Genomic DNA, 14374 nt, shown 5'->3' with positions numbered 1-14374 from the left:
CAGTGTCCATGAAGTCCTGCCCTTGGACCAGCTCCAACACTGCAGGCAGTACCAAAGTTCAGTGCAAGAACATCACATCTGCCTCAAGGAAGATTAGTTGAAAAATGTGGTGCTGGAAAAACACAGCAGGCCAGCCTGAAGAAGGGCTTATGCCCGAAACGTTGATTCTCCTGCTCCTCGGATGCTGCCTGGCCTGCTGTGTTTTTCCAGCACCACATTTTTCAACTCAAGGAAGATTAGGTCTGCCTCAAGATGGTAACTCTGGAGGGTCTAGAGTTTAGAGGGACCCGAGAGCACAATGATACTGCAGGGAAAGCAGCTTCTGATGGGCAGTGACATGGAAGGAAAAGTCGCTGTACCCCTGACACACACAGAGGACCCTTGAATTTGTTATTCCCCTTTTTTCATAGAGATAGTTGAAAATGACTTGCCCACTCCTGTCCAGTTCCCATATTAGCCATACTTCAACATGGACAACAACATACTATTTATAGATTATCTCAAATGGTATTTTAATCTCAATTTACTTCATGCTGTTTATTTGCACATATTTTGTTCTTTTTCTCCTTGCTGTTTTCTAGAATTTGTCTATTTTAAAACCTTTTTAAATCTTTCATCTGATCAAACTGAGATATACTTTGTTAGGAAACAGAACATTTTCCCTCTCTTTGTACCCAGGCGTTCGTGGGGTTAGGTGTAGCATGAGTTAGATATAATTTAGTTAGCTGTTATGAGTTAGCTGCAATGTCCAATTTTAATTGTTCTCCCCTTGGTGACTGCCCTCAATTATCAAGGCCCTAAATTCTACAATTGCGCATCTTCACTGCATTTGAGCATTAACCCAACCTCCGAAAAATGCGCTCGAGGGATGCTTCAATTTTTTACTGTTCATTCCAGTTATCTCAGTGCCTCGCTAAATGATTACTTGAACTCAATTAATTTCAACCTTAAAATGGTGCAAGATTACATTTGAGCCAGATTGTAGGGTGAAAGGACAAAGAAGGATTCGCTGTAGTGTTAGATGAAGTACCTTGGGTGGTGGTGTGGGGGGGATGTTTGATTTGAGCATTAAAGCATGCAAGACCACAACAATGACATTGGGCTGAATAGTCTGTTTCTTTGTTGTAAATCCTGTATCATTGTAGAATCATACTGTGCATTATGGTTCTCCTCTTTTCTGGAATAAGCTTATTTTGCTGACACAGTGTAGAAATTTTCTTTGTGTCGCTGATAGGGGGTCACCAGAGTCTGCCATTAATTTCCATTTGCTTCTTTGTGGTGTTTTCTCTTTCATTATGCAATTCTTAACTTTCTTTTAAAAAAAGAAAACTGCTTCTTAATTGGCCTGTAAAGGCTTATTATTCCAATATTGTGTTCTTGCAGTATTCTAATTTCACCTCTGTAACATCACGCGATTCTATCCATTTCAATTCATCTCTTGCTGAAATCTACCAGTAAGCCCATGTTCCCTCTGGCATTGAGTATTCCAGTGCACTCATGATTGGCCTCCCACAATTTAACTTCCATAAACCTGAGGTCATCAAAAACTCAGCTGCCAATGATCTTGCTTGCACCAAGTCCCATATACCAAACTACCACCTTCACCCGCCAATTCCCACTCCCCATCTGACTTACAGTGACTTCTCATTAAGCAAACAAGTCACTTCTAAAATACTCAACATTTCTCTTGTTTGGAAACCTCTCCAAGACCTCACCCCTCCCTACAGCTGTAATGCCCAATTTTAATTGTTCTACCATTGGTGACTGCCCTCAATTGTCAAGGCCCTAAACTCTACAATTCACTGCCTAAACTTATCTGCTGTTCTGCCTCTCTTACACCCTTGAAAGTGCTCCTTACACATATTTCTTTAACCATTTTGACCAAGTATTTTGTTATCTGTCTGAGAATGTTCTTGTGTGACTTAGTGTCACATATCTTCTTGTTAATGCTCCTGAGAAATACCTTGAGATATTTACTACACTGAAGGCATGATATAAATAAATTCGCTCCCCTCAGAGCCAACTCTTGTTTATTCAAAATATTTAATCCATGTATTTTATGTCATAGTAATTAGAATGTGAAAGTTGGCAGTCATTTACTATTTAATGTGCGAAGCATTCAAGGGAGATTGCTGTTTATAACGTGGAATCTGAATAGAATCATAAAGCACAAAAAGTTGTTCGGCCCATCTTGCTAATGTCAACATGTGGAAGGAACTATCCTATCAGTCCATTCCCCGTTCAGTCTCAAAGACTTGGCAGTTATTTCCTTTTATTTCTTTTGGAATCTTATGAATAGAAAACAAATTCTGTACTCAAAGTGAACGCAAAGTAGCCAAATTTAATAGATCAGGTGGAATTTAATTCACTCAATATATTTGTTTCTACCATGTTTTCCTAAATCTTGTCCACTTCCTACTTTATTCCAGATTCCCATAATTTGTAATTTCTATTTTAATTTCACAAAAGATATAGCTGGATCAGAAAAGGTTGCAAATAGCTGATGTGTTTTTTTTTTGGGAAAGAATCTATATTTTATATTGGGGCAATGATCCATTTAAGAATTAGGTTCTTTAATTCTTGAAATAAGAACTTTCAGTGCTATAACATGGACAGCAGATTCTTGACAGCCAAATGACTCTTGACTATCTATAGTGAAACATGAGAAAGTGCAGAATGTTTGCACAAAGAATGGATATTCCTCTTCATCAACTGAAATCAAGCATGATAATGATAGAAAAGTGGGCACATTTGTATCGTATGGCCTATTGCCAATGCTAAGTTTATTTATCTCCAGCAGTTCCTGTTGGGTCTCCACTGGTCTCTGCTTCTTATTCAGTGCTTGCTAGAACAGAAAGATCAGGATAAATGTCACAAGTCACTGAAAATATTCAGGCAGATGCACGTAAAAAGGCTTATGGGATCCTGTGCATTATAAACACAGGAATGGAATACATTAGCAAGTAAGATATGATGAATCTCTTAACAAACACTGACTCAGCCTCAACTGGAGTATTGTGTCCAGTTCTGGACACTGCTTTTTATGTGAAGGCTAAAAAGGAAAAGATTCATGAGAATTATTCCATGGATGTATGATTTCAATCTTGCAGATTGAATGGAGAAGCTGGAGTTGTTCTCCTTGAAGAGAAGGCTGAGAGGAAATTTGATGGAGGTAGTGAGCCAGAGGAGATAAGGAGATATAACTTCTATTAGCATAAGGGTTGAAAATTAGAGGATACAAATTTATGATTAATGAAAGAGTCAAAAGAGGCATTAGGAAAAGCATTTTTCTCACAGCAAGTGTTTGAGAATGTGCTGTCTAAGAATGTGAGGGAAACATAAGCAGTTGGGAATCTCAAAATGGAAGCATATAAGTCCCTGAAGAGAGAAAACCTGCATGTTAAATAACAGGGAGGTCTGACTAGCAGAATTGTTCTTGCAGAGAGGTGGCATAGCTATGATGGACCAAATAGTCTCTTTCTGTATTGTAACTACTCTAGGTTTCTATGATTTCCCAAAACCCAAGTTTCCAGCCTTCTTCCCTCTTATCTATCTCTGTGCCGGCCAGTTGTAAGACCCTTTCCCAACTATAGATCTGAGATAGCAGTAGAAATTATTTAAGAAGACATATATGAGGCAGGCTTTTCCTCCTATTGCCTGGGCATGGTCTTTCATGTATCTTTCATGTTAGCAGCTTGCACAAATTGTGAAATCTGCCAAATTTGCATCTTGAAAATAATAATGGGACTGTCCCTTTAACATTTTTGACTTATCGACAGTATTTTCAAGACGCTATAACAGATTTATACTTTAATAGAGTGTCATATTTTATAGGGGGAGCCAGGAATTAAAGGAGAACCAGGAGATAAAGGACAACCGGTAAGCTCCAAATACAAACTGGAGTGCACAACTGTGAAAGGCTGTGCCCAATAGTCTCTTTAAACCTGTGTAACTGAATTAAATTTGTGAAAATTAGCTGATCAGCAACTTGTCAAAGTATAACGTGCTGGATTTAAAATACTTTACAATCTGATAATATTTCTCCCTTCGGAATATTTGTCTCAATAATACAGCAAAATATTCTACTATGTCATAGTTTGAGTCCAATTTTAGATATTTCTGGTGGTATAAAATCTAATTTTGCCGTTGTTATTGGCAAAGAATATCTGTGTTCAGCTTTATGGCCACCATGACAGCCTAATTTGCCCATTTTATATTTTTCGGGTTGGCCACAATCAGATCAGCTATGGGTCGTACTGAATGGCAGAGTGACTGGAAAAGACTGAATGGCCTAGTCCTGTTTCTAAATCATGGCATGTTTAGAACTGTTGCTCAAGTACTAGTATGTATGTAAAGTGCCCCTGATTTTCTTATTACCTCCAAGTCCCTGCTGACGGAATTCATTTTGCAACAAAAATAAAGCCAGATTTTGGCTCATATATTGCAATCAGTTTTAAATGCCAAAAAAACATTCAAGTGCCAAAGATTTGCAGACCATAAAGGCGTCACAATTACAGGGTTACGGTTGTTCTAAAATAAAGTAAATATATTTACCTATATCTGCAGGATGTGTATGGCCATTCTTTGTTAGTGCAGAAAATGGCTTTTAACGCACAAATGCCTTTATAGTAACATTGTAGCCTATTTTAAGCACAGCACTTAATGGAGATGGTCTCCAATTTTACATTATAATTCAGCACCAAACTAATACCAGGTAAGACAGGGACCTTGAAAGCAAATTCAAATGTTGGAATGAAGGGTTCACAGTTCTGATGGTTAGATGCAATTCTTGTGAATATAGCAAAATTCTTTCACAAAATAGTTACTTAATGAAGTTGATTAATGAAAGATGTTGCCTTCTAATTTACAACGTTACAGATGATTTAATAAATCTAGAAGAAAAATTACTGAGTTTGTTCATTTATTGTATTAAACAGTCAGTCATCCTTTTGTTTATCTCAAGTGTAACATTTAAAAGATTTAAAATTACTCAGTAGTATCTTCCTTTTATCGGTTTCCGGGTTAAAAAATAAAATGATTCAAACTGGCCTTTATTGTAAAGTTTGCAAATTTTAATCAGGTAAAGCTACTTGAAAAGAAAAGCTTGCAGAAGAGATACTGTCCTGTTGCAGATGCAAAAGCATGAATAACTGAACTAGTTGAACTATATGCACGGACACATTGTCTATCATGTTTACTAATATCCACATATATACTAGTTTTGACTGGTTCTGGTTTTCTTACAAGCAGATGATTAAAAAAGGTGCTAAACTTTGATTGCATTGGAATATTAATGAATCAAAGTGCATTCTATTTTTACATTAATTATAAAACTTCATCTAAAACCCGTGCTGTTGAAAGTTACTAATTTTGTAGTGTTCAATGCAGTATTTTACAAAGTTTGTGATTGGGATTGTTGATTAGTGGGGACAGATAGCTTCATACTGCATTTAGTCTGATTACTTAAACCAACTTGTGCTTTCATTTTCCCAACGTCTCCCACACAGTATCCCTTTCACAGCCAAGAGATTTTTTAAAAATTGCTTCCATTCCTCTGTAATGCCAAGCAACAGAAATATCATGATAATGCCTTTTTATGACTGAACCTCCAGGTTCCTGTTGATCTGAAGATGTGCCTGCTATTTGCTCAGTGTCCCTTCCTGCAATTGCAGGTGGAAAATCATTCTGTGAGGAATAAGCCGGATCTCATAATATAAAAGTTCTACGGATGCTGGAAATAAAAGCAGAAAGTTTCGGGGAAACTCAGCAAGTCAGTACAGCGAGTCATACTGGACTCAAAATATTAACTTTGTTTCAATCTCCACAGATGCTGACAGACCTGGTGAGTTTCTCTCAGACTTCCTGTTTTTTTTCCAAGCTGGTTGCAATCAGTTTATGGGGCAGCACGTTGGTACTCCATGGTCAAACTCTGCACTTAAACCATTTATAACTGAACTGGTTGAACTATATGCATGGACACATTGTCTATCATACTTCAGTATCAGTCCCAAGGCTGTAGGTTTTAGATGAGAGTGCGTTGTATGTTGGTTGAATGGCAATAAGAGTTCTTGGCCTTCTAGAATTTAAATTGACATGGAAACACAGGGATAACTATGAATTAAGACATGGTGAATTCTGGTTTACAGGAAGCATTTTCATGAAAAGTAGTGATCAGGGAATGATGAATTAAATCTTTTGCTATTTCTTGCAGCAATCAGAAAGTATCAAGTATAGCCCAAAGCAGTTGGATGCAGCTTGAAAGAAGTATCAAGTGAATCATTCCAAATTTTAGGTGCTTCTCACTGGCCAGATCTTCATCTCCCTTGCTAAACCATGGTATACATGTTAGAGTGACTATAAGCTGACTAAATATATAGTGTTCCTGATTTACAAACATCTGACTTATGAATGCTCACACTGATGAATTCAATCCCATACAGGCATGTAATTTTAAAGATGCACCATACAAACATCTTCCATACTTGCAAATAGCTACTTTATATTGCCCTGCTTCGCGCTCTGAATTGTGGACAAGTTGACTTGTGAGCAGACTTGAGAACGGAACCTGTTCACAACCTGGGGACTGCTTTTGCATAACTCAGAGGTGCTTTGTCCATCTCAGGTTGTGGTTATGCTGCTGTTTTCATGTTGATACATTGACAATAGTGCAGCAGTTGCAATGATCCCAACTTGAGTTGAAAATGCACTCAACCTAAAGACCACAAAAGTAGATGCAGAAGAGATAAGTTAAACAATTTCAGCCATCTGCTCAATCCCTTTTCAACACCTAATTATCTGTTGAATGACAATAAAACTTTTGGCTCCAATACTCTAATTGGAAAACTGCACCAGTTATTGATGACTATTGAAATATATAGTTGGATGAACTGTGCAGACCATAATGGCAGGCAACACAACGTCCAGGCCACTTAATCATGATGATTTGTGGGGGCGGGGGTCCTGTGCCAAGCTGCAAATGGCACCTAAACCTCCCCCGGTTAATTGCGAAGGACTGCTGCAGGATTCCAGCTACTACTGGCAGGATATCAACTAAGCGAAAGTGAGGCCTGCAGATGCTGGAGATTAGAGTCAAGAGTGTGGTGCTGGAAAAGCACATCAGGTCAGGCAGCATCTGAGGAGCAGAAGAATCGATATTTTGGGCAAAAACCCTTTATCAGGAATGAAGCTGTGAGCCGAGGGGGTGGAGAAATAAATGGGAGGTGTGGTGGGCTGTGGGGAAGGGAGCTGAGAGTGCAATAGGTAGATGGGGGGGGGGGGGGGGGGGGGGGGAGGAAGGGTGTAATAGGAGTCGGAGAGGAGGTTGGAGCAGAAGCAGAGGTCCATCGCAGTTCTGAGAGAGTGTGGCCCTGAGCTGAGGCAGGGCTGACTGCAGAGAGATTAGGTGGCAGCGAGTGTGGAGTGGAGGATCTAGAAGGAGTAACCAATTAAGCTTATTACTGACACCCATTATCACTGAGCCAAGTAATGGCGGCTCAGGAGGCCACACAGAATTTTAAAACACATTTTGAATACCTCCCAGCAAATTCTGTCACTGCTCCCTCTGACAATAGTGGCAATTACAATTTACCAGATTGTTGATTGGCCAGCAAACTCTTCTGGCAGGATTTCTGCCTCTGAAGGCCTTTAATATGGGGAAAGGCTGACAGTAGCCAGTTAAATGCCTGATGGGCACTTGATTCTATCAGGTCTTCTCCACAGAAATGACAGAGGTTCCATGTTGGTTTTCTAACCAATAAGTGAATACCCCAAGGTCCTGAAAGAATACTGGGCAGTGTTGAACTAGCCTTTTACCCCTTTAGGCGTGCAATGGTAGTAAGAGTGCTGAAGACTAAATGTTTTAGTTCACTATAGCTATGTACAGTCACTCTTCCCTCCAGCTGACCACCTGGGCATGACATATTGTGGTGCTATTTTATAGATTTGGCCTGCTGACCAGATGTCTGACATCAATTTGAACCTCACAATACAGTTTCACTTTTACACTTCATGAACTGAGAAATAAACCCATCACACTACATTCAGATTACCAGCCCTGAAATCTGCTGAAAAAATAGTTAGATGTAGATTTCAGGATGTGCCCCCTTGTGACTGTTACCTCTGGTCTTGGTGATATAAGATCAAATGAAGTTACCTTAGTATTACTGATTGGCTGTACACCACCCAGGCCATGTCTTGGGTACTTGTTTGATCAGGGAAGTCAATGATACCAAGAAAGCCAAATGGGATGGGTTGATGGGGAGAAAATGCTGGATTTCAAATCTGCCCCTCTCCCCTCAAATAATCTTTTAAAAAATCTTTTCAGTGGGCTTATTGTAGCTACTTCTGTTCCATTAAGATTGGGATAAAGAAAATTTTAAGCCTGAAGTCTCTCCTAATAGGAGACATGTTATTTGACCTGTTTCAACCAAAGCTTTACATAACCTGACAAGGAAAGTTAGGCAAATTTCAAGATCTTTTCCTAAACTTAGGTTGATAATGATTCAGAAGGGCTGTTAACTTTGGGACCTCCTGGGTATTTGTACATGCCAGCCTAGCCTCTCTAATTTCCCAACATCTCCAACCAGTAAGGTCCAATTACTGCTAGCAAGATGGTCTACGTCAAATTGCATCTGCCAACTTTCCACACATTCTGCCTTCTTGAGCTGTTTTGCAGTCCTCCTCATTTTGTGTCACTGAAGATTTCCCCTAAAAAAGGGAAGATGAGAACTCGTTCCCTCCAATATCTTCAAACACCTCCCAGCGCTTTGGTAGAAGCAAATCGCCAACATATGCTTTCATCTCATGTGCATCAGAAAGGTTTAAGGGTAAAGGGAACAAATCAAAGATGGGTTATATTAAACTATGCATGAGCATTTTCATTAACCTGAGTCTGTTGGTTTTGTCTTTTGTTAACCTAATGACTTACTCAGTAATTAACTGCATAGTTTAACAAATCTTGCCATTGGAGAGCCATTTTAAATACAGTAAACCTCAAATCAATTTAATGCATTTTCTGATTGGGTACACAATAGCTATTTTCTGTTAGGGGTTTGCTGCTGCTGTTTTGAAAATGCGTCATCCCATCACTGAACTCTTCATTTCATCCTTTAAAGTTTGTAATCACTTCATTTGAAATTGAAATTTGCATTTCTTTTGCTCTTGTGAAAGAAACTGCCTTGGTCACGTAACTGTCATTGTGTTCCTGGTGGTGCTGCTGTGAAACTCTTGGTAATAGTGCATGCTGTTTTACAACTCAAACCTCTATTTCCTAGTTGTGCCTACAGACATGGTTTCTAGGTTCATTGGTTACAGTTAATAGTTTGTTCAATGATTTCTGCATGTTTATTCCAAACCTTTCTGACTGATGATTCAAAAAGAAAAATCACATTAATTAAGTCACAAGATTGTGAAAATTGTTCTTTGGAGGTCTTCTTTTCTATATGAAGCTGAATGTTACAGCTTCACCAACAAAAATGTAAAATAAACATGTCAGAGTCTTCCAAACATGTTATAAATGTGCTGGGTGCTTCAGTCATTTACCTGTTCCTCATGCAGCAGGAAGGGGATACAGCTGTGGAAATGTCATTAAAACTGTCCTCCATTTATGTTGGCTTGTTGCATGACTTACCATGTTATGTGTGCCGCCTAACTCTAATAATTTGCATCTGGCTGCTCTATTAAACAGAGAAATATCAGCATGCTGATCTGTCCTTCTTTCGCATCCTGCCTTGTACAACATTTCAAGTAATAATGACATGCAGTTATTTAAGATACAAGTTGCATCTGTACTAAAAAGAAAATTTCTCCATAGCCTAAACCTAAAGTAAATGGTTTGGACGTAATGTTTGCATTCTGCCTAGTGAATAATCTGTTAGATTTGTTAAGAAAAGTTCCAAGCTAGCTTGTTTGGAAGTGTTTTTAAATGTCTGAGCTCCAAATGAATGCACTGCAATGACTACCCAAAAGTAATATCTAAATGTTTGCAATTTAGAGACTGAAATGGAACCTGCATGCGACTGCCTTTGTTTTGGTCATTCATGTGGAATGCTGAAATTGAGGCCAAACCCCTACCAAAAACAAAGGAGGATATGACAGCAAGTCAGTTGCTGGCATTTCCCTTGATGGCTGTATCTGTCTTCCACAGGGGGAAGGTATACACCAAATCCGGGAAGCTTTGAAGATTTTAGCAGAGAGGGTATTAATCTTGGAGACTATGATTGGTATTCATGGTGAGTAAAGGGACTAGAAAGATATTTGCACTGAGTTTTATGGACAGGCACAATTGGTCACACAACAGAACAAGAAAAAACATCAATACTTAATTCTCAACAATAGCTTCTGGTTTGAAGTAAGTAAATCATATTTGATGAAGGGAAATGTTATACTTAAAGCAAAAGATGGTAGTGTAATGTTGAAAATGTTCTTTATTGTGTGTCTGAGTGTGATGTCCAATTCTCAGTACAAATCCTTACTGTTATTTGTGTGTGTATGGGGTTAACCAAAAACCCAGACACTGCAACAGTGGGAACTAGGAAAGTCCATGCTATTCTTCAAAATGTGGTGCAATGGAAAAATTAAAATGACCTGAAACTCTCAACGAAAAACCTGCAAATTATCTGGAAAAAGTGTCAAATTTACCAGCTGAAGCTTTTTTATTTCATTTGCAGTTGAGTCATGTCCAGAAGCTTGCAAATACCTATTTAATAAAATTGGACTTTTTTCCTTCTTGATCGTTATTTGAACAGATACATTTACTAAAGTGAATTAAAGCAATTGCTGAAAATAATGAAAACATGGCTGGCCTGGTTCCCAAGTCCTGATCATAACTATATTTTAACTGGGGAACAAAACATTTTCTGTTGCTGTTTTCAATCTCCACCAGGCTGTTAGTTGGCAGATGTTCCAAGATCTTCAAGCTGAATTAGAAGTGCTGGCTAGAAGGGTAACCTTACTGGAAGCCATCGTGTGGCCAGGTAACCAAGTGGTCAACCATTAAAAGTTGCAGTGTTTGTGCCAACAAGTGGCCTCCAACGTTTTGTTACAGCTGAACAATATGCTGATTAAGTGACAATGAATTATAATGTTTTATTACTGTATTTAAAATGTGTTTCTGATGACCTTAAGTTAAAGGATGAAAGAAGGCCAGTGTGCATTCTGTGTACTGTTGACAAAAATGATTCCGCTTGTTTCAAAAATGAGACAAAACCTAGCTTGAAAGTATCACACCATATTAAGCTTTACAAAAAGCTATTGTGATTTGACAGCTTGTAAAATATACTCTTCACTATGCACCTGACAGATACTTAACAAAATCATGGTAAGGATATGTTACTTAAGTGAGAGATGAGGCGAAGCAGTAGAAAGCATTAAACTACATAATAATATGTACAACAAAAAGCTCTAGACTGTATCATTATTTTCAAGTCACAGGGATCCATATTGGAGCTGCTGTTAATAATCTCTATAACTGATTTGGAGAATGGAGTGTAATCCAAAATGTTGAAACATGTGATCATACCAAATTGAAAGCACCAACCAATGATGCCACCCAGTGTATAAAATCCAAAGGCAGAGCCGAGGTAAATGGGTAGATGGAAATGGATCCTATGTTCATTGGTACCCATACGTGCGGGTGATCACTGCATAATGGACATCTATTCACAGTTACTATTAAATCATGCATGCTGGAACAGGGTGCTGTTGCCTAATGAGCTTCAGACATTCACTACCTTGGCACTCACATGAAAATGACCTCTTGGGGAAAAATATGTTTAGCTTCCGGCACATGAAAGAACCACACTGTGGAGCCACCATCCTCAGAGGTAGGTTGTGTGGTTCAAGTTGGACGATGGAGAAGAGAATGATCAAAGTAAATAACAACTGTAACAAAGTAAATGACTTACTGGTGGGATTCCTTATTGAGAATAATTTCCCAGGAAAATGAGGGGGAGAAAGGCAAAATAAATTAATAAAACGTCTAATAAACCCTAATAAAATTTACCATTCAACATGTAAAATTGTGAATTACAGGAGGAGAGTAATCGCAGGAGAGTAATTGCTCCTTGGTGCTCTTTAGCATCCCATTTATTGCAAATGCTTTTCATGCATTTTTTGCTTACACAATTGTCATTTCACAGACTGAGATTGAATTATAATGTCCTGCTGTAAATCTGACTCAAAGTATAGTTTTACACAGTTTATAAAAGTCATCTTATAACAGTCCTATTTGAGTCTATACTCAATATTCATTTTCTGTGTGTAAAGTGATTGTTGCATTGACTTTTCCAATCAGTTAAAATCCTATCTTGTTCATAAATTTGTTTTTGTAAAACTAAAATGTGGAATCATAATCAGATGAGCTAAAATCAAAATGCATTGGACACATTAAATCAAACACAAAACAATACATAGATTGTTAAAGAATTAAATATTAAGAGTTCCTTGTGTTTCTTTGTTTTTCTATTGTGATCTTTATTTTGTAACTTAAAGTGGCATCTCATAACATTTCAGACAATCACAATATCTTTCTATTTAGTCAAATAATATAATAGTAACCAAGAAATATGAGTTTTTAATGTCGAGCATGACATAATTATAATGGCCAAATAATTTATGATATTAAACTAATTTTATTACTGGCTAAAAATGTTATGGTATTTTGACAACTTAGCCTTTAAAAGATGGGAAAATGTTTGCTTTCTTCAAACAGTGTACAAAGGGACAGTAATGGAAAATGCAGCCAATAATGAACTACATTAAGAACCTGCTGTGTATTTTTAAATATATGCTGAAACCTTATAGATAAACCTTTGCCATTCAAGCAAAGTGCTAGCATTGTATTATTAATTTCTAAGTTTCCTTGATGCAGGCAAATGTGTATACTTTAAATGCAACAAGTCATTTATTGTGCTTTTACATGTTATGTGTAAGGGTAGAGTTTTACACTTCAGCTGGCAGTGGGCAGTCTGTAAAATTCCCTGGATCACCTTTTCACCATCTTCCTGCCTGTCCTTGATCAATATGCAATTTTACATTGTCCACCATCATGCCAAGTGAGGCCTTTTAATGGAAAATTAGTGGCTGATAATTTCTCATTTAAGGGCTACTTCCCTCTCAGCTGGTGGAAGTAGTTCTTGTGCAAGAGCAAGCCCAGCAGGTCATGCTGCTCAAGCTTCAGATGAGATTGGAGAGTGCCTCTCTCAGAAGTTCTTTCCAACAGCTGCTGCACCAAACCTTCATCCACAAGGTCTGCCCTCTGCAGGTGCTACATTTGCCACTGCCTTCTCTGTCAAGTACCCAGCTCCTTCTACACCCTTCCTCAGCCCTCTGCTCCCCATCAAGAGACTTCCCGTGCTTAACTCATCCTGGACTCAGGGACTTGGAATCTGGATACCGTTTGCAATTGCAGCCCTAGCCTCTGCTGCCAGTGAGTTAGATTGGCCAGCAGCTCCCTGAGGTGGGACTCACAACTGAGTTAGGGGCAGAAGTGCCCTCTCTGGTCAAAGAACATTAAATTGTTATGGGGCTACATCGCCAACAACTCTTTGGGTGTCAGCAGAAACCCTCTCATCTGAAAATTCATGTCCTCTGTCTCTGATGATAATTACAAATTAATGATATTCTTCAGACAATATGGGTTCAACATCAAAATTTAGATTCTAGAGTAATTGTGAGAGAGTGAGCTTTGCATCACATTCAATCAACACATTCTATGGAAAGATTGGACTTACCAATAACAATACTGATTGAATTCATTCAATAAGTTTTGAAAATCCTAGTCCAGCAAAGACAGCATTTGCTTGAGGTACAAGTTCCCAAAAACTGAATTTAAGATTTTTAAAAAATCTTCTCCATTCTCATTACTTTTTTTTATTCATTTGTGTTCTTGGGCATCGCCAGCTGGCCAGCATTGATAGCCCGTCCCTATTTGCCCTTGAGAAGGTGATGGTGAGCTGCCTTCTTGAATCATTGCAGTCCACTTGCTGAATCGCTGCGGTCCACTTGCTGTGGGTTGACCCACAATGCCAGTAGGGAGGAAATTCCAGGATTTCGACTGAACGACTATGAAGGAACAGCAGTACATTTCCAAGTCAGGGTGGTCAGTGGCTTGGAGGGGAACTTGCAAGTGGTAGTGTTCCCAAGTACTTGCTGTCCTTTTCCTTCTCGATGGAAGTGGTTGTGGGTTTAGAAGATGCTGTCTAAGGATCTTTGGTGAATTTCTGCAGTGCATCTTGTAGACAGTACACACTGCTGCTCCTGAGCGCCCGTGACGGAGGGTTTTAATGTTTGTAGATGTGGTGCCAATCAAGTGGGTTGCTTTGTCCTGGGTGGTGCCAAGCTTCTTGAGTGTTGTTGGAGCTGCCCCATCCAGGCA

General features: G+C 38.7%; 1 protein-coding gene across 3 annotated transcripts in view; it reads left to right on the top strand.

Moving 5' to 3' along the window:
• The window catches only part of emid1 (EMI domain containing 1), a 343566-nt gene that overhangs the window by 316271 nt on the left and 12921 nt on the right, over positions 1 to 14374 (top strand). Inside the window, exons 13-14 of one of the 3 annotated variants that reach the window (XM_043715640.2) lie at positions 3835 to 3879; positions 10883 to 10973. In XM_043715640.2, the coding sequence (XP_043571575.1) occupies positions 3835 to 3879; positions 10883 to 10973 (136 nt within the window). Of the gene's footprint in view, positions 1 to 3834; positions 3880 to 10144; positions 10230 to 10882; positions 10974 to 14374 lie in introns of all 3 variants that reach the window. The other 2 variants (XM_043715641.2, XM_043715643.2) reach the window with 2 other exon arrangements.

This window comes from Chiloscyllium plagiosum, unplaced genomic scaffold (assembly GCF_037043375.1).
Source record: "Chiloscyllium plagiosum isolate Xiang-an unplaced genomic scaffold, Cpla_swu_hap1 HiC_scaffold_24, whole genome shotgun sequence".
Taxonomy (NCBI): Eukaryota; Metazoa; Chordata; class Chondrichthyes; order Orectolobiformes; family Hemiscylliidae; genus Chiloscyllium; species Chiloscyllium plagiosum.
Note: the sequence above shows the minus strand (reverse complement) of the source record. Positions and strands in the feature narration are given on the sequence as shown.